Source organism: Mauremys mutica, chromosome 5 (genome assembly GCF_020497125.1).
Source record: "Mauremys mutica isolate MM-2020 ecotype Southern chromosome 5, ASM2049712v1, whole genome shotgun sequence".
Classification (NCBI taxonomy): Eukaryota; Metazoa; Chordata; order Testudines; family Geoemydidae; genus Mauremys; species Mauremys mutica.
This window is the reverse complement of record NC_059076.1, coordinates 94,613,349-94,634,744: the sequence shown is the minus strand read 5'-3', so window position 1 is coordinate 94,634,744 and position 21,396 is coordinate 94,613,349. Positions and strand designations below refer to the sequence as shown.

Below are 21,396 nucleotides of genomic sequence, written 5' to 3'. Positions count from 1 at the left end.
TGCCCTATAGATTTCTAAAGATAGGAACATTCTCGAGGAAAGCGACAGAAGTGGAAACCGACCTCGTTGAGTGTGTGCAGATTCTGGATGGAGGTAACACACTGTGAGCACGATAGCAGTGGTTAATACAGTTTGAGACCCATTTGGAGAGACTTTGGGCAGCTATTGCTGCACTTTTTGACCTTTCTGCAATGGAGAGGAAAAGCTTAGGAGATTTCCTAAAGGCCTTCATCTTGTCCAGATAAAAGGTTAAGGCTCTCCTAACATCATGCATATACAGTATAGCTTCCCTGCTATCACAGTGAGACTTAAGGAAAAAGGTTGGGAGGTGAATCAGTTGGTTTTTGAGAAAAGACAAGGTCACCTTGGGGATGAATTTTGGATGTGGGATAAGAGTAACCTTATCTTTAAAGAATACTGTGAAGGGGGTGAGGGGTGCCATTAGTGCTGCTATCTCCCCTATTCTCCCTGCTGAGGTGATGGCCACCAGAAATGCCATTTTCATTGACTAGTATGTAAGCAAACAAGTGACTATAGTTTCAACTGGTGGTCTAGTTGGGCTCTTTAAAAGTAGAGTTAGGTCCCAAGTTGGAGTTGGGTGTCTGGATTGGGGATAGAGGTTCACTACGCCCTTGAAGAATCTCTTTGTAGTTGGGTGGCAAAAACAGAGAATCCCTCTTCTGCTGATGGAAAGCCGTTATGACCGCAAGTTTTGAGCAAACTGAGGGATATCTCTGACCTCTTGAGATACAGTACGTAGTCCAAGATCATGGGGAGGGTGGAAGATGCCAGGGTAATTCTTCTGGAATTGCACCAAACCTAAAACCTAATACACTTTTGTAGATAAGTGTGTCAGGTAGCTGATTTTCTACTGTGTAGTGCAGTTCCTGCACCTCACTGGAGCAGCATCTCACTATGTTTTGGAACCATGAAGGAGCCAAGCCTTGAGCCAGAGTATCTGCAGGTTGGGATGGAGAGTTTGTCCTTCGTTCTGTGAGAGGGGATATGGGATGGGTTGAAGACGGATTGGTGGACACATCGCCACCTCCATCAGGTACGAGTACCATGTCTGTCTCGGCCAGGTGGGAGAAATCAGTATGTTTCTTTTTTCTTTTTCTTTTTAATCAGGACGTTCAGCAGCAGAGAGAACTGGGGAAAGGGTAGGGCCTTGTCCCTGGGGAGAAGGGGAGCATCCCTTAATGAATGTTTCCTGAGGGCCGCTCTGCAGCAATAGAATGGGCATTTCCTGTGCAGGTAAGTAGCGAACCAGTCTATCACTGGAGTTCACCATTGATAGAATATGCTGTGAAGCGCTGTTGGGTTCATTTCCCACTCATGGTCATGTGAGAACTTGTTACTGAGGCCATCTGCTGTTATGTTCTGCCCTCGTGGTAGGTAGGCCGCTGATATTAAAACACTGTGGTGAAGGCACGAATTCCATAGCTTTAGCACTTCTGTGTACTGGGAAGATAATTTGGCACTCCCTTGATGATTTATGTAATACATGCACACTATGTTGTCTCATAATTTTCATGTGCATATTACTGATCAGTGGAAGAAAGTGAGCAGAAGCATTTCTAATCACTCTGAGTTCGAGGAGGTTAATGTAAAGAGTCATCTCCATGGGCAATCACTTGCCCTGAGTCTTGAGATTGCTGAGATGCACTCCCCAGCCAATTAGAAGCAATGTTGGAGGCAGGGTGTCATAGGTCTCACCCGCACTTAGAGCTGTTGGGTTCCAAGATGGGGCCCTGCATGGACTCCCCTAAACTAAAATCCTAGTTTAGATCTGGTAAAAGCTGCCACCACCCAATAATGTACGTGTATTGGGACACAGTCCTTCCCCAAAATCCTTGGGGATCCCAAGAGCCCCAAATCCATGGAGTTCTTACACCTAGGAGAAGTAAACCATTCTCCCCTGCTTCCTCCCCCCCCTCCTTTCTCCTAGGAGAGATACTGGGATTCAACTACAGAGGGATGCCTTCCTCCTCCCCTTTCCCTGAGAATTCACCCAAGGAAAGATCAACCAAGTCCTTAACAGAAAAGATTTATTAAAGAATAAAAAGAAAGTAAACTGTCTCTGTAATACCAAGATGGAACAATACACAGGGTCTAAACTTATCAATCTCTGGAGAGAATCCCCCCTCCTTTCTTTCTCAGTAAAAGCAATAACAGTACAGAATTAAAGAAATTCTATAGCAAAACACACAATTGCAAATACAGAAATAACAATATAAAAATACTAGTTCCCTTTCTAATACTCACTAGCTTGAATAGAAGAAATTATTGCAGAACTCTGAGAGGACTTGATTAAGACGTCTGGACTCCTTTAATTCCAACTAGCGAGTCACTCAAACAAAGGACACTGGAAAAAAAACTTCCCTCCACAGGGATTTTAAATTATCTTGTCCCTGATTGGTCCTCTGGTCAGGTGTTCACAGGTAGGAAAAAAAACCTTAACCCTGAACTAACTGTTTATGACACAGGGGTATGAATTTGTTGGTTCTTTCCACCAATCCAGGGAGTGACCCTGGAGGGCATCGAGAGAGGTATGTCTACCCTGTCTTTGTTTGATCTGTAAACACATCTGAACCATGCCTGTAGACACCTAATGTGTAGTCTGGTATGAGATATTAAAAACTTGCCTGTCACCATGTGTCCCAGAAGTTGGAGGCAATGTCTGGCCAATGTTTGTGGTCTGGCTTGAACTGTCACTGAGTGTGATCAGGCTGTGAAATCTCCGTTGTGGGAGGAGTGCTCTCACTTGCAGTGAGTTGAGATCGGACCCTGTAAACTTCAAGTGCTGTACTGGAGTTAAGGTAGATTTTTGGATGTTGATTTGTAGACCCAGCTTTGTGAATATGTCCATAGCTCCTGAGGTGACAGTCACCATTTTGCATGTTGGTATGATGAGGCTGATGTTTGCCATGCAACTTCAGCCAGGACCAAAAGCACCTTGTTAATCAGGAGGGCAATCCTCCCTCCATCAGTAGGAGTTTCAACTTTAGTTCCCAGTTCTTCTGGGTTATGGCTTTTAGCTGCTGGCAAAAAGTACACTTTTGTGCAAGGTGGGCTTCTCTGAGGCCCCGCACACAGCGAGAATGTCATCTGTAACCGGTATGGCTTCCCTGCACGTAGGGTGAACAGACAGTAAGTGTGAAAAATCGGGACGGGGTGGGAGAGGTAATAGGCTTCTATATAAGAAAAAGCCTCAAATATCGGGACTGTCCCTATAAAATCGGGACATCTGGTCACCCTACCTGCAGGTGCGGCACCTCTTAAAACTGGGGGAGCCGGGCATACCCCTTACAGAGGGCAATCCCCAGGGGGCAGGCAAAAAGGGAATAAAGTAAAAATTAGGGGGGGTTTTGTTTTATTTTTTAAACAGGGAAGAAAAAACTAAGGGAAACCCTATAAAAGTAAGAAGAAAAGGGCAAATGAAAACACTAATAATATCTAAGAGAACAATTCTAAAGATCTACAGTCCATGAATGGACTGCTAATCACTCTGTCTCTAGCCTGGGATAGTTGAGGAAAGAACTTGAGGTTGGTCACCTGTGCAATGCTGATTAGCCTTGAGGCACAACTAGAGGGAGGGAAAGAGCATGCCTGAACCGAATGGACACTGCTACCAAAGACCTCTGATCAGAAGCATAGGGATGCAGACACACTGACAGTAGAGCAGCCATAGGGATACTACTTGAAGAACTGCTATTTTCAACTAATTAGGAGGAAGATTTTCTGTTTGCTTGTATGAACAGCAGACAAATCATAAATCTACCATTACTGCAAATGTAGAATCAGGAGCTGCTCTAGGAGAAGCTTGCAGGGCTACATCCACCCCAAAATTTGCTTTACCCCTTGTAGCCACCCCTGCTCTCTGGCCACCCAGCTCTGAAGAGTTGAGAGAGTGGCAGCTGTCACTTGACGGAATTTGCAGCTTGGCTTGTACTGAGCATGCAAACATGACTGAGCATACTCAGTAATATCTGCTGAAGCCGCTGCCCTTACTTTGGTTTAAAATCTGCTGCCTGTTGTTCACAGGAGTTAAAAGGGGGCAAATCGGAGGGAGAGGGGATTGGCACAGTCTGTGCTGGGGGCGGAAACTGACTGAGCAGGGGGTCAAACAGCTGGAGGCAGGAAAAGGAAAGGAGCCGAGGGGCAAAATCAGGCACAGAGGGTAGGAGCCAGGGTTAAGACTAGGGTTGAGGCACTGCCAGACAATGGCAGATGGCAAAACCCCAGTACAGAGAGGGGCAGAGGCAGTAAAATTTACCTCAGATGGGCTGAGTCACCTGCCGTATTTGCAAAAATAGGTTTGGTGGGTGTGTGTGTGGAAGAAAAGGACTTTTTTTTATTTCCCTGCTCACAGGACAGTGCATCACAACACATGCTTCCCAGAGCTGTGTCCTTAAAAGCACAGGGCAACCCAATGCCTGGACATGCCTGCTCTTCCCTATCTGATATAATATACTAAAGTGCTAATGGAGACTTGATTCAGTGAAGTATTTTACATACACCACCAAAAACTGTGTGTCACATATTGAATATTTAAAAGAATCCCTTATCAGTTTATGTGTATGCATAAAATCTCCTAGCAGTTCAAAAATTTGTCTTATCTGCTGCTGTGATTCCCTGAATTGTACTCCCTTTCTTGTAATCCTTTTTAAATATAGTTTAGCACCTTATAATTGTTTACTTTTAAAATGTTATTTTATTACTCTTAGCACTTCATCATTTACCTTTGTTAACATTGTACAGATGGATGACATTGTGCTATTTAACTTATAATTTAATAGCAAATAATCATTGAAAATATTTATAAGTAAATAGTTGCTAGTAGTTTTAACAATGACATCTGTGTTTCTAGTATATCACTTCCTATGTTTTTACTGTGAATTTTAATTTGTCTAAAACAAACAAAAGGAAGCATTTCTTCACACAACACACAGTCAGCCTGTGGAACTCTTTGCCAGAGCATGTTGTGAAGGCCAAGACTATAACAGGGTTCAAAAAAGAACTAGATAAATTCATGGAGGATAGGTCTACCAATGGCAATTAGACAGGATGGGCAGGAATGGTGTCCCTAGCCTCTGTTTGCCAGAAGCTGGGAATGGGCAGCAGGGGATCACTTGGTGATTTTGTTCATTCCCTTTGGGGCACCTGGCATTAGCCACTATCAGAAGTCAGCATACTGGGCTAGATGGACCTTTGGTCTGACCCAGTATGACTGTATGGCTGACTCAGTATATGTGAGAGGTAGAAAACTGTGATGGGGCAGCATCTGTAACTGCTACTGGTAGCAAAATCTATTGGCAGCGTTTTTTGACGTTACTCCTGGCACCCAGCTCCAGCAGAGAAGTAAGCCTGGCCAGGGTGCCCAAGAGAAGCCCTCCACCTGTGTCTCTGCCCACCAGCGCATGCCACCCAGGGCAAGTAGAGGGGCTGGGGCTCCCCACAGTGGCCCGACTGACCAACTCTAGCCCAGGCTCTTGGGCCCTGCCCCCGTAGGCTCTGCTGGCCCCAGAGCCGGGTCCCATCAACCTGGCAGCTCTTACTGGCTGCAAGCAGCCCCCAACCCCAGGCACCAACAGCAGCAGCAGGAGGAGGAGACAGGGGAGTGCTGCCCACACCATAGTACCAGCCAGTCCAGCAGTCATCTTGCATAGTCTGGCTCCAGCTTCTGACCTGGCCAGGGGGCAGGACCTCAGGGAGGTGGCAGAGGAGGAAGTGAGGCCTGCATTTACCTGAGGAGGAGCAGCGGGTGGGGCCATGGAGAGGGGCAGGACCTCATGGTGATGGGGGGGAAAACCCCCTCCCCCCCAATTTTCTGTCTAGCCTACCTTAGGCCCCTCTCCCCCACCAATACCAGGAAGAGGTGATGCCACCCCTGTGTAGAATGTTGTAGGTATTCATATTGAGTAAGGGCATTATGTTTATAAACAGCATCCAAGAATTTTAAACCATCATCAGTCATGGTTGTCTTGTACTGCTAGGCATTTGTACTTTCATCCCTGTCCTATAACTAGACATTAAGTCAAACTAATGTGCTTAAAGGAAATGGCTTTTTTATTCTATTTTATAAAAATTATGACATTGTATTTAATGTAAAAAAGGTTTATACAGTAAAAGGATTTTCTCTTCTCTCTGAAATGGGTACACCTCTACTCCGATATAACGCTGTCCTCGGGAGCCAAAAAATCTTACCGCATTATAGGTGAAACCACATTATATCAAACTTGCTTTGATCTGCCGGAGTGTGCAGCCCTGCCCCCCCGGAGCACTGCTTTACCACGTTATATTCTAATTCGTGTTATATCGTCTCGCGTTATATCGGAGTAGAGGTTATTTACATATGCTACAAATAAAAATCTGTTTAACTAAACATCCTGACATATTCCAGCCTTTTAGCTACTACATGTCAGGGTCTTATCTGAAGCATTTTGATCATGTATTTTGTTTCAAATATAGCTCTACTTTTAGTTCCTAAAATCTTCCAACATGGAAGAATCTGTATGGATTAAATATATTAGCAGAGTATAATATAAACTGTTAAAAATTTAACTGGATATATAAAGGGTTACAAAAGCTACAACAACAACAAAAATGAATCTACACTGATCTAATGGGACACATTAAAATGATTTAATGAAACAAATATCTTGATGAAGGCAAGAAACAAAACAGCATTTTTTCCATGTTAGTCAAATGTAATCACTTAGTGAAGACAGTACTTTTTAATATTGTTAAAACTTTTCTTCTGTTCTGAACTAAAACAATTTCTATTTTTTAAAACCTGTAAAACCAACAATGTAAATGTCTTTTAAGTTACAGTAAAACCTGCCTTAGATACCACCTCTGAAGAGAGATCACCTGTCACAAGTGACTATTTGCAGAGGCCACGGAACATCACCGCTCTCTGGTGGCAAACCTTCGAAAAAAAGAGAGCCCACCTCTTATAAGCAACCACTTTTGCCAACTCCCATGAGTGGTTGTTCTTGGCAGGTTTTACTGTAGTTCACTGCAAGTTATCATAATAAACCAGCTTCATCTTTTTTATTGTGAAAATGTTTCCAAGTTAGCTAACATGCAAGACAATTTTGTATGAAATAAATGTAATAGAAATAATCAAATATTTGATGTAGATATTTTAGCTACTATTGTAAACATGCACTGCTGTTTAATGAACTGGGCTGTCAAATTATTGCTCAGTCTCAAAAATCTACCTTTTCACAAGCTAATTGGTATCAGATGATTTACTGAACTCTCTCCTCTAGCAAACCTTTCAAATGTTTTTTCAAAGATTCTTCTTTGTGCTGTTGCTTCTTGATGGAGCCAATAGCAATTTTATAGAACCAAACAAGACACAAAATGCAACACACACAAAAACAAAATACTGCAGTTACAGGAGACAAAGCGCCCTTTCACCATGTTATTACAACATATTAACTCACCTGCAGTGTTTCTATTTGTTTTCTGATACTGTTGTTAGATGGCATCTAAATAAAGCAATGTGAGACAGCAAAACATAACAAACATGAGAATGGAAGGCACATGCATGTTAGATGAAAAAAAGCACAAAACAACAGGTAGCCATATACTAAGGACTCTATTCACAGAAATAAGGTTTTTGCTGGTAATGGCTCTGAATGCTCCACTAACTTCAATGGTTTAGTGGCAATGGACACTAATTAATTTCCTAAGGCAAAAAATTATCTTTTCCCAAGAAGTACCTAGTCTTCTACTCTACACTTCCCTTCCCAGTTGTGCAGACTCTTTAATCCTTTTTCCTCCTTGTCCTTAAGAAGCAGCGATAGTATCAGAGTCCTCATCCTCAAACTCAAGGAAGCTGATAATCTCCTGACCAAGACACGGAAAATTAACCATACAGTATCCTAAATAATGGTTTAAAAAATTAGCCAAAAATTTGAAAATACTGATACTGTTACATGCTACTGAATCAATTCATGGAAATACTTGTTAAGTGAAATATATTACTCCTGTGCTCCGTAATCTCCAATGAATTTCTATTGGTTTTCAGGTGAAATTTAGAGCTACTACTATGACCAATAAAGCCCTAAATGGCTTGGGAACTACTTATACAGTATCCCGAGAGACCACTTCTTTCTCCATAACATACTACTACAGTTGTGATCAGCAATGCTACAAAGCCCATCTTTTCTCCCTAGCTTTTGAGGAGGGAGAGGAGTTATGAGAGTAGTTAGTGGTATGAGAATGTTATAGTTCCAATTTTTAATTTTTGCCTGATTTTCCTGGTGGAGGTCAGATGAAACCTGCTGATATTCTAATTAAATAATTTTGATAATTATATTTTAAAGGATGTCAAAAACATTTAGAGTGACTGGGTACTTAATCTTTATTATGCTGCATATATATCCAAGTAAATTCAAGCAAATGCATAAAATAAAATATGATGATGAGACCAGGTAAAAAATGAGGGAGGAGGGGAAAAAATAAATCAAGAGAAGAACCTGCTGGGCAATTTATTACTCATTTAGTTAGCCCCAACATGCACAGAGAAACATGCTTAGCTGAAGCAAAATAAAAAGATAACTGGGATGGAGTTTGAAAGATTCACTTCAACCAAGTCTCACTCAATCCATGGATAGATAACCACAGAAAACAATAGTGGAACTGAAGTCCAAATGACTCAATAGTCTACCAAATACCCTGCTAAGTCCCTTATCAATGTACAGTACCAAAACTGCTATGTTCTGCATTGCAGAAGCTCAAATATAAAATTTCTGCTGAATAGAGCCCTAAGGTAAATGTGAGAAGTTGTTAATGGGCAACAAAAATATTCAAAGTAAACAGTGCATGCTGTGCAGTTACTACTTAAACTCCTTGGCATTGACAGTTTTAATGCATCCATTGCCAGCAATAGACGTTATGCCAGGAATATCTGACTTTAGAATGCAAAAGAAATTCAGCCTTTTTTTTTTTAAAGGAAAGCTTTAATAGCAAAACAAAAAACAAAGGAGACATTGAAAAAATTTGCAAGTATGTTAGATGAAAAAATATACAAAAAACCCAACAAGCAACAGAAATGTACGAAAGATGTCATGAAGACAAAAAGAACCTTCAAAAACATCAAAATCTGTGTTTTCCTTTAGCATCTTTCACCATGGTTTACATAATTTAAATCATAAGCATGTAGACATGATTTGGAAATTGTTACACATAGCTAACCAGAAACAATGTTAACAATAAGGTGAATCCATTACTTTAAAAATATCAAAACCAAGATGTTAAAACAAATATTAATAAACCACATTAATCAAAATTAATGAAAGAGTATATTACAGTAAGTTATTATAGATTTAAATTAGGACAAAACCCCATAATTTCCAAGTATCAATATCTGTGTCATTTATTAATCCAGTAATATTGACAATGTTATCAAATTCAGTCAAGAGGTAAAAGGGACATTAAGTTTTATATTCAAAATTTACACAACTTTAAAATTGGTATAGGATGTAGGGATCTTTTCTCCTCCAGACTAAATATTTCATTTATTTTTTAATCAACTAGTTTATCAAACAGGAAGATAAATTTTGAAATTACTATATATTTTACTTAAGTGTGAGCACACACACGCACGCACACACACACACACACACACCCCTCCCACCAATAATTTTTATGGTGATCAAAAGAGTTATCGTTTGTGCTCTCTCTGCTGGCTGTAGAATAACAGCCGAGTAACAAACACTGCTCCTAGAGCTACGCAAACATGAACCAGTGAAGCTGATGCACAAAGATAGCATCAAATGGACCTAAATGAGTTAAAATTGTTACCTTTTGCATTTAAAAAAAAAAAGTGCAATGCCAATTCCAGCACCATATAAAAACACAGGAAACACATTACTAAACAATGGAGAATTAAAACATTCAAAAGGTTTTTAGAATAATTATTTGACAATGTCCTTTTAAACAGCTAATTATGTTGCTTTAGTGGGTAATAAAATGCAATAAGTACATAAGACTGAATGCTACTGATCTGTGACAGGTTTCTGATCTAAGAATGTTTCTTACCTTTAAATGTGACAAACAGTTCTGCAGGAAAATGTGCCAGTTATTTAAAAAAAACTGTTTCTGACTGACACACAACAGGCAGGTGATCAATGGATACAGAGCCTACAAGGAAGGAAGAAAGAAGAATTGATCAAATTGCTCTGTGAGAAATACATTCAGGGACAACACAATCATCCCAGTAAAACCTGAGAGGCTTTGGGTGGTCATAAGCACTGCCTTCTCCCCTGTTCTACCTTCAAAAATTTAATAGAGTTCGTAAGTACTTGAGCTATTGTGCCTTCTCCTGCTGGAGTGCTGTAAGATCTCTTAAGGTGTTAAAAGTTTTTCAGCAGAAAGAATACTGGTTCTTAATACAAAATTGGTCTCATTCACAGTCATTTTGGTATAGGATGAAAGTTAGGAGAGAGAAATACAACCTAGTTAAATAATAAGAATAATGCAACAGTGTTTCTCACTTTAAAAAAAAACAACAATACCAAATGTCCTCTCAGCACCAAGTTTGACAATGATATCATTACATTCTTATTACAAGCTACAGTGTTTAACTGTCTACAGTGACAGCAGTTCCTTAATTCTTGGAATCTTAAAATAGGATAGCAATGGAATCTCTATTGTACTCAAAGCCCTCCATATGTGAATGTGAGTAAGGGATAATTTTAAAGTAAATTTAATAAAAGTACAAACCAAAGACACAAAAATTAGCCTTGTGCCAGATGCAAAGTGAGACAAATTCACTTGCATTATAGGTACGTGAATAAAGGGAGTGACAAATACTACACTAAAAAAATAAATAAAGAAAATCTAGTTAAATCCTTGCAAGGAAACACACATACCAAAAAACCCCATGAGCTAAGTTTGAGGAGATAAAGAGATGCTGGGAAAAGCTGAAATATGTGGGCAGAAGAGCCAATAGATAAGAGCAGGGTAGTTAACAGGCAGCTAGTTTGCTGCAAAAAATATATGATCTGCCACTTCTGCCCTTTAATTAAATCCACACTGAGATTCTAACTGAACAGAATTTATGCTATCAGAGGAAATATTAGGGAACAACAACTCCACATCACAAACCACTGAAATAATTAAAAACCGTCAGTTACAGGAAAGGCTCAGGAATGAGAGCAGAGGTAGAATTACTTTTCATTCACAAAGAGAACAAATCCTGCACAAAGAGATCGAGATCAAAGATCGAGCAGAAGCAGTATAAAAAAGCATGAATTTAATCCTTGTGCTGCCTTTAGGAGTTAAGACTTTATATTAAAGAACTCTCTTAACTTTCCTTAGGTAAATCATTCATCTAAAAATCTAAAATATATATCAATAAATATATGAGAAGTGAAATATTTCTTAAATACCAGTGAGTGCTTCTTTCTTGAGCTCAATTCAAAGGTAGTCTGGTAGAGCATCTCCACAAAATTTTTCAAACATGGCACATTCACTTCATTTTTAACAGCCTAGTGAAAATAAATATCAATAATTGAGTATAGAAATCTAGGCAGAAAGAAAGAAGTTAAAATATATTAAAATCAGAACTATGCAGGCATATGAGAATTCAACATTTAGGTTATCTTTAAGATTAGTACAGTTATTCAAGTCTGATATAATGAGCAGCAAATGAAATCAATGTGTCATATAGCACAAACATCTAATTAAAACAATGAAAATGTTGCGACTAACAAAGTTCAGAAACATCTGTCCTGAATTTGCACACTTTAAGGAAAAAGAGTCTTATTTTTAAACACATGCTAAGTGTGTAAACTATTTTACTAGTAGACAACACCAAATTCTTAGACAGAAGTTTCTTTTAAACTTTGTGTATTTTTTTGTTAAAAGAAGTCACTCAACTTTTCTCACTGTTACCCTTTTTCTTAATGCACACTAAATCTGAGAACTGAGACTCAATAAGAATGAGGCTTATTACTGGGTACCCTATCATAAATGCAGTATCTTCATTTGGTTTCACAATTCAGGTGCAAAATCACTATGGGGTTTGTTTCAATGCATGAACGTACGCACGCACACACTCACACTCTAAGGGCTTTCCCACTCTGTTCTATAAACCCAGAACTGCTGCCTTCCCATGCACCCACCCTCTCCCCATCAACACATCTCTCCTAGTAAATATTTAGGCTTCCATTGCTGACCAACTTCACACTTCATCACCTTCACACTTCATCCTTTAATGTTTGCGTTGTATTTGTCCAATTAATATTGTAAGCTCTTCAGGGGAGGGACCTTTCCTAAGCTATGTGCTTTGTAAAGAAACATACACATCAAAGGTGTTACAGAAGTAATCATAATTACTTTGATTTTACACTGGATAGATGCACTGAACTGCACATCTCTAGCAACTGCAAGTTCATAATTTCTCTTTAGTCCTTTTACATAAAAGGTAACTAAATTTCTTAATTTTAATTATTTTGTTCACAAAGCAGTCATCAAAAAAATGGCAACCCATTTTGCTCAGTACAATAGTCTGAACTTTTACGTGATGAGAAGCAGACAACTGTGAAATGCATTTGAAAAGTATTTGAGCCAACAAAGTGGCTCTCTTGATATAAAAAAAATTAACCTTTAAGATATCAGCAATGTATTAAAGTGGTTCAAAGAGGCATAACTGGCTCCATTTTACATTTAAATGTGAGTTGGGTTACTGTCTGTGATACAATGAAAGCTGTATAACAGAAATTGGAACTAATAACATTGTCTTCTCTGACTGTAACTAAGTGAAGGGTCCTGAGCATAATGACAGAAGTCCTTTCAGTCACTTGATGAATGGACTTAGGACCCACCATTCTTTTGGAGGGCACTTTGCTTATCAGCAACATGTTGTGGTCTGGCACTTGCTAATGAAACTATCATTTGACATAACCATCTCACCAACTTCTACGAAGTTTCTAAACTCATTGTGTGGAAGTTTATTGAGAAGGTGATGGCAGGCCAACATCAGACACACAATTTCCTTTAATCTTTAGGATACCTATCAATCAGACTTCAGGTTTGGATGGCACAGTCTTCTTGACTTACAACCTCCTCAGGGAAAGAGAAGTGTTATGGGCTGCTGTGTTTTCAACATGCTGATGATATTCAGCCCTGTTTTCTATTCCTTTAGCCTAGGCAATGCAGTTTTCCTTTGTCATTGTCTGTTGGAGGAATGCACTCGGATGAAAGCTGTTTGGCTCAAATTCAAACTGCATAAGATGCAGATGATACTGGCAAGAGAAATCATTCTAAGACAGTGGCAGAGGCTGTGACTTCTCCCTCAAATGAGGGATTATGCCCACCAAACATCAAGGTTGTTCACAAATTCAGAGTCTTACTGGACTCACTTAGCCAAAGGACTGCATCCTTTTCTTTTGCACAGAAAATCATTTTTGAGGTCTGCGTACATTTATCACCTACAGGCTATAACGGGCAGTATTATGCTACACTTGGGGCTACATTTGAAGGCTGCTTCAGCTGGTGAAGAACAAGCCAGTGAGAGCTTTCCTTGAGTAAAGACTAAATAAGAATGGCAGAATTCAGCCTACTAAAATAAGTATGAGAGATAACAGTTATGGTGAGAGAATAATGACTCTAGGCCTAAAGACAGATGGGAAACCAGATAAGCAGGAAGTACTGATATGCTTGCTTTCATAGGAGCACTTAGGTACCAATGGGCAAATGCAGTGAGGCAAGAATTTACCTAACAGCTTTTACGGGTCTGCACAAATTCAATACAGTGAGGATCTATTGAAAGAATTGCAGGAAGAAAAACTAATCAAACTCACACAGGAGGAAGAAAAGAAAAAAAGACTACTTACAGCAGCCACAGGGATGAGAATCTCCACAAACAAACCAGCTAGTGCATGTTTTATATCTTTATCTTTTACTTCCAGGAAGTACTGAGCACATTCCTTTATGATCAAATGTTAAAAAGACAGCAACAACAAACAAAAGACAAAAAAAAAATTAAGTTTTAATTTATTGTATAAGAACATCACCAACTGTCCTACACTGGCAGCTACTTAAAATTAATAATTTTAAAAATAAAAGTTAGCCTATTCCTCAGCAGCATCTTAGACTCATTCATACCATTATCAAAGGTAAAGTTTTAAATCCTGTGCCCCTCCCCCACCAACTTTTTTGAAAACTAAAAAGGAAACTGTTGCAATAGCAGTTGTCTTTCTATTATGTTTTTTCCATAAATAGAATTATAAGAGTCTAAAGTAAATCTTCCTGCTCAAATTATTTTAAAATATCTGAAAATAGGGGGTACTCTTATGGTCATTACTAGAAAATTTTTAGGCATTAAGAATACTTAACATTTATATAGCAGTCATCATCTTCAAGTTAATTTACTATCATAACTTATACACAAAACATAATTTTAGAGAAAATATTTACAGTAAGGGCTTGATCCTGCAAGATGATGAGCACTATAGTCCCAATCCAGCAAGGTATTTAAGCATGTGTGTAAATCTTTGCAGAATCAGGACCTAAACTGGTAACTGACTGCCAAAAATATTTAGCTTAGTTTGAAAGAAGCTCTAAGTCACTGATTAATATAATGTTTAAAATATATATTAAATAAGATGTCTCAAGATAAGAGTAAAACATACCAAGTTGTTTTTGTACTAGGCAGCTTTGTTAGATTAAAACAGTTACTTAATGTTCTTGCAATTATTGTTTGAGACGTGATGTACATTATACTGTAGGTATGTGAACACTTTGTGCACTGGTTTTGGAGAATTTTTCCCTACTGCTACCCACAGGAGCAGCCCCACCCACAGCTGAACTCCTTGTTCTTCAAGTGAGTGTATAAAGGACAAAGGTGCCCCACCTATCCTCCAGTGCCTTCACACCAGAACCCAATGGTAGACTCTGATGCATCAGAGAAGGAGGATGGGTCATGGAATGGACATATGCCTCAAATCCTGAAGAACAAACTGTTACAAGAAGGTTAAGTAACCATTCTTTTCTTCTTCAGGTGTCCATTACACTGGAGTTGACTCCATGGCCCACATTCTGAGGTAACAGCTTGGGAATCTCTTCTGAAGAGGGACTTTAGGGACTGCCTCACCTACATTTGCATCTTCCCTTGAAGTGGGCAGACAGTGTATAATGTATGGTGGAAATATAGACCAAGGACTCACTGCTGCTCTACAAATGTCTAGAGTGGGGATGTGAATCAGAAACACAGCTGACGCTGAATGTGCTCTGAAGCACACACTGACTATCAGGAGATGTTACTCTCTTAGAATGTAAGCCATTGCAATGCAGCTGGTGATCCATTTGGAGGGCGTCTAAGGCTACATCTACACTAGCAACTATAAACAGTTCCATGCACATGGCACATGTGCCATAACCCCCTTATTATCCACACCTATACCTCAGAAGCACTTGTCAGAAGGCATGAATACATGGCAAATAAGCTACCTGCTTGAGGAGTGTGGGTAAGTACATGCCTCAGTCTGTGGCACAGCCCCATACCCATACCAGTTTGTGGTGTGGACGGGGTAAGAGGCACATACCACCTTCTCAGGACCAAGTTACACAATGCACTGAACCCCTTTCTTCCAGACCCTTACCCAATCCATAAAGGTCACTGTCCCTCCATTTTCACTACTAGTAGTGAGCTGCACTTTTCACACCAGAACAGCTTTCTGCTGCACTCTTTTGATCAAAAAAGGTGAACCTGGATCTGCTTTGGAAAGAGCTGACCTGGCCTGCCAGGTGCTGGTCAATGTGTGGTTGAAGCATACAGTCTTTCAAGACTTCTCCCGGAGTGGCAGGAACATATACCTACACCAGGAAATTCCACTGAGGCTGGAGCAGGAGGGTACTGAGCCCAGTGCCGGGAACGCATCAAGCACTTGAGGCTTTTGTACAGGAGGGCAAAAGATTCCAACTATCTCTCATCATACATGTCCCTTCTATGATGAATGGGACCAGGTGCTGTCAAAAGGCTCCCAGTACACAGCCTAAAGTTACCCACAACTCCCTCCTCAACCCCACCTCATTGTCCAATGGGATGTCAATGAGGGCCAGAGTAAAGAGACAGCAAGGAGCATAGAGGATACCCTGGAAGACCTGGAGGACAAGCAGCATGTTTCTGCACCTCTATCTGGAGAAGCAACCCCTTGACAAACCTGAGGAGGAGACTGAGCCATGACAGGAACCAGAACCCTAGGCTGGTAAGTTAAAATTGAGCCCCACCCTCCCTGCCAATAGCCCCCTCTTGCACTGTGCTATATTCTTGATTTTAACCACAGCCCACGCTCTGCTTCAACCCTTCAATAGTCCCTGAGAAAGACAAGGGTATAAATCAATAATTTTATTGATTTCCGATGAATCACTATTATGCATTTGGCAGAAGCTATAGAACAGATTATCAATGAACAATCATTGTGTCCATGTCTGTGCATTTCTAGCACACAGGCAGTGATGGGCCCTGGGGAGTTTGGACCAAGGGAAGAGAGGAGACAAGTTTAGAAAGTTCCCGACTCGGGATGGGACCATTGTAGAAAACTTACAGTAGTTTGTCTGAAGTCATTAACAGCTGTTTTTTGTCCCACAGAAGATTATAGTTTCAGTGCTTCTCCTACCCACACCAATCTTACTGTCCCCTTACAAATGGGAGCCATGCACAAGTGTGGGGGATAGAGGGAAAGGGTTGAGGTGGAGTGGAGGGAACACTTCGGTTGACTGAGGAAAAATTATATGCAGTGTTGTTGTAGCCATGTCAGTCCCAGGATATTAGAGACACAAGGTGGGTGAGATAATATTGTGACATTGTACTCCATATTCTTTATGGAAATATGCTTATGATATGGATATGACATTACTGAGATGTACTTTATTCAAGATGGGTCTTGTAGGATATCATTGGAAAAGTTACAATTTACTGAATGTGATTATCCAATTTGTATGCATGTATCATTTCTGTATCTAAAGTTAGGAGTATGGACTATGTAACCATTACAATTGGATGTGTTGGGAAAACACCCACCAGACGACAGGCCATCAAATTTGATGTGCCATCAGGAGGGCACAACAAAACTATGAAGATTCTAATCTTTCTCCCTCCCGGGAGGCGTCCAAGACATAATTGTGACACTACTAGGTGGGTGGTCTTCTCAGCTGATACTAAACATTACCTAGGACTTCTTGTAACTTTCCACTGGAAGGGAAGGGGGTCAAGTTTGGGAAACAAAGGATTCCCACCTTATGTAAATCCTATTTAAGGGTGGGGAGGAAGGCAAACAGGAAGACTCCTCTCCATGGCATGTCTGCCCAAAAAGAAAGACTGCTAAAACCACCTGAAGGGAAGGTGCGGTGGAAGGGGGAGAGTCCAGACTGAGACGGGGGTCCAGTCTGAAAAGAAATATAACTGGAACTCTGAACCACAGAAACTTTGCAACCTGCCTAAAATAACATTTAGGGTAAGAAAGTACATTTTGTAACCTGTTTCCTTAAGTATTTTGAGCTAAACTTGCGGGTTTTGTTTTATTTGCGTAGTAATCTGCTTTGTTCTGTAATCTCTTACATTCAGTTAAAATCCATCTTTTGTAGTTAATAAACTTATTTTATTTATTATTGAACCCAGTCTATGTAATTTCTAACTGAGGGAGGGGGGCACCAAATACCTTTTATTGGACCACCAAATACCTTTTATTGGACCAACTTCTGTTGGTGACAGAGACAAAGCTTTCAAGCTTACACAGAGCTCTTCTTTAGGTCTGGGAAACTAAATCAAAGTGTCACTGCTAAATACAGGACTTGAACATGATTATTTAGCATAAATAGTTAACACACATTTCAAAGGACCATTCAAGGTAAAGTGGCCCGTTAACTCTCCTCTGGTCATACAAGGTGGAGAGAAGCCAGAGGGGGGTTCTTAGTGGGTTATAAATTGCTGTAATAAGCAATCTTAGTGTCTCTATTCAGTCCATGATTTTCAGTGTCTAGCAGAGTTATGAATTTAAGCTCTAGGCTCATCGTTTGAAAGTGCTGGGCGGGTTTCTTTTGAGGATGAGGACTGATGTGTCTGAAGGATCCTCTGTTGAAGAGTCCCACACCCTAAGCTTTGAGGAGATGGATGCAGACTTCTGCTTGTGCTTCTGAGGCCAGGGCTCCAATTCCCTGGCCTTCAAAGAGGAGGATATCAGAGACAGGGATTACCTGCAGCCTCTTTCAGCTGACACAGCCAGGGGAGCACTATGGGAAAGAGTCTTTGAAGAGCTTCCCTTACATGACTGAGAGGGCTCCAAAGCTGATCTAAATATATACCAGAGGCACTCCTACAGCAGCTTTTTCCTAGTCTTGAAGCCGTGACAGATAGAGCACCTATCTCTGATATGGCACTCATTCAAAACACTTGAGGTAGCAGGGGCAAGGGTCACTAACAGGCATAGGCTTTTTGCAGCCTGCATAAAGTTTGAACCCCAGCAGACTTTGACATATGCTCCCCACCCCAGTAGGCAGGGTCCAGAGACCTGACAGACTGAAAAAAGGATAAAAGAAGGACTAAATCAAAAGAAATAAACTTAAACGTATAAACTAAAAGAAAATAAAATGAAAAGTCAGAACTTTTTGAGTACCACTAGGTAGATCAAATAGTTGTTCACATGGAACACCAATGTGTTGATCATGGATGGTAAGAAGGTACAGGAAGAGGGACAGTGTCTCCACCCTTTATACCCTTATTCACAACACAAGGAGCTCAGCGGTAGGCAAGGACACTCCTTAAGTTTCTGCTAGGGAAAAAGTCTCCAGCACTGAAGCACTAGGAGCTCACACACCACACCTACAGTGCAGTGCACATATGCAAGCCATCAAAGAAGACAGAACCTTGTTAATGAAGATACATAGAAGTTAAATCTAGTCTCAAAATGTCTGCTTTAGTTCAAGGTGGTGCACATTTACCTGCATGAACTGAAATGATGCTTCAAAGTCTTCTACAGGATACATTTTTACTCTGAAAAACTTCATCCCCATAATTAAGCTGATGATACTTTGCACTACGTGAGGACTCTGTTCCTTCTGCCGCAGTTCCTTTAATTCAGTGACAAACTTCTTCCTAACAGCCTGAAACCTGGATAATTTACACACATAGCAAACATTGATATTGCTTAGTTCAGTTTACATTATTTCTATTTTAAACATATTTTTCAGGTAACTTTATCTGACAATGATATAGTAGCTACAGTTAAAGAGACACAGTTAAGGTAGACAGATTTTATTTCTTTTATTTGATGTCTAGATACTATGGTAATTAGCATATTAGAGAATATATGTAGGCAGAGCAATAACATTTGAGGGATGTCAGCTTTCTATCTACTCCTTCTATATAAATAAAAAATGGCAGCATCCTTTTAAAAATCTTCCTGATGCATAGTTTTGTTGAACAAATGTGCACTTAGCTATTTTAAAATTACAATTACACTCACCGCCTTTATACAAAAATATCTAAGGCATGTCTTTGTAACTGCGTATAGATAGCATTTTTCTCATTTGAGTTGCATCTGTTCCATTCTTTGGAGGAGGAAATATAATGTAATTTACAAAAATCTGCCCAGAATGAGAGGATACCTATACATTTCAATATCTTACAGGGTGCAAGCATGAAGCAGATAGGCAAACCAGAGAATAAAGCCTGAATACACAAGTACATCAAATATAATGCAAGATACACTGGAAGGTCTTTTTTTTTTTTTAACTAAACTTATTAGCTTTGAAAATATTTCTTAAATGTCTAATCTATAAAATCTTATTAAATTATAGCAATACACAATATGCATTTCATTAAGTTATGAGCCATTAACACTAGTAACAATTCTTAAAAACTTCTTCATTGGACAGACTTGGAATTGTACTCAAGCTAATGAGAGAGACTAGTAATGAGAGAGGAAAGTGCTGTACTGAAGGAAGCACTGTGCAATACAAAGATGTATAATTTATGTTTCAAGGTAAGGACAGCATTTCTTGTTTTGTTAAGACTATGGGAATGATGCACAACAATGTGGCTGCTATGCCAAATGTTTGATTAGTAGCTGACTTTCTTATGTACAACTATGGAAAAGCTTCCAGTCTGCTAACATTATTAATAAATGTGCTGTAAGTAGTAGTCAGAGAGGAAAGTTTTACCTTATGGAGAGAAAAAAAAAAAAAGAGGGAAAAGGAAGAGGTGAAATATCAAGCTTACTTTGATTGAGCAAGAACCCCTATCACTTCTGCATATAAATCTGCAATAATATGCACATTCCCAGTGTTGGTTCCTGAATACCTAAGGGAGAAAAAAGAAAAGAACAAGGATGTGCTTTTAGAAAATATTATTTGGATGTATCAACAGTGTGCTCAGCAGTATACAAAACATAAAAGGTGCTCCATGCAATGAGGAATTATCAATCTGAATAGAAAGACAATACTTCACTGGGAACTTTTTCATACCTAACGTTCTGTTTTTAAGTTTAAAAATAGATAACATATGAAAACTGGTGCAGGTTAATTTTGGTAGGCTTACTGGATGCAATACATTTTAAGGAGGAACTGTATACAGTACTCTACATGGGAAGAGTTTATTTATGTATCCTGACCACGACCTTCTATTTTTCTTGCCCTTACTGTGTAAATTAAGCTGTATATTTTAAGACAAACAAGATAAGCTTTCTATTGCACACAGCTGTCTTCTTTAAACAGTCATGCTTTTTAGCTTCAAAAATCAATATTAATTATGTTTTTTGTGTATTATCCCCAAATTCATTAGGTGTGAGCAATTAGAACAGAAAACCTATGCAGTCAGTCTGAAAACAGCCAGATGACAAAGCCCTATGAATTAAAACAAAAACATTATGTGTATGATTTAAACTTGACTTACCCTTCCTTGTGTTTAAAGTGCTTAAAAGCCAAATTCAGAACTTCATGTACTAAAGGATCTGGCACTGGATGAACAGGTATCTGAAATATAGATATCATTTCACTTTATTATATCAGTATATAAATACCATTGTGCTATGCCCCTTAGAAATATTCACGAATAGATTAGGAGGCAGATCCTGAGATGCTGTAACGGTCAGAGTTCCACTGACTTCAATGGAGCTATGACAATTGAACCCAGGTGAGGTTCTGTGCCTAGATATTCAAGCAGTATGACTCCACATCAGAGATGTGTGGCATTCTGCTAAATAATCTGACTAATGAGTTTAAGTAACCAAAAATGGTGGTAAAAAATTAAGTGACCACATCGTTATGCGCATATCATGAATAGCTATGAGTCTAGATTAACTGTTTCATTTCAGACCTCACTAACTGATGTGATCTGACTATTCCAGATTTAACCTCAAATGTGGGGTAAAGATATTC

The 21,396-nt window shown here is 39.5% G+C and overlaps 1 protein-coding gene across 1 annotated transcript in view; it reads right to left on the bottom strand.

The window, feature by feature from the left end:
- Nucleotides 1–21,396, bottom strand: part of FRYL (FRY like transcription coactivator) — a 351,277-nt gene that overhangs the window by 174,637 nt on the left and 155,244 nt on the right. Inside the window, exons 9-15 of the mRNA XM_045018794.1 lie at nt 20,912–20,991; nt 20,240–20,320; nt 18,961–19,129; nt 13,857–13,949; nt 11,409–11,507; nt 10,057–10,158; nt 7,455–7,499 (exon numbers count right to left, since the gene is read on the bottom strand). Of these exons, the coding sequence (XP_044874729.1) occupies nt 7,455–7,499; nt 10,057–10,158; nt 11,409–11,507; nt 13,857–13,949; nt 18,961–19,129; nt 20,240–20,320; nt 20,912–20,991 (669 nt within the window). The remainder of the gene's footprint in view (nt 1–7,454; nt 7,500–10,056; nt 10,159–11,408; nt 11,508–13,856; nt 13,950–18,960; nt 19,130–20,239; nt 20,321–20,911; nt 20,992–21,396) is intronic.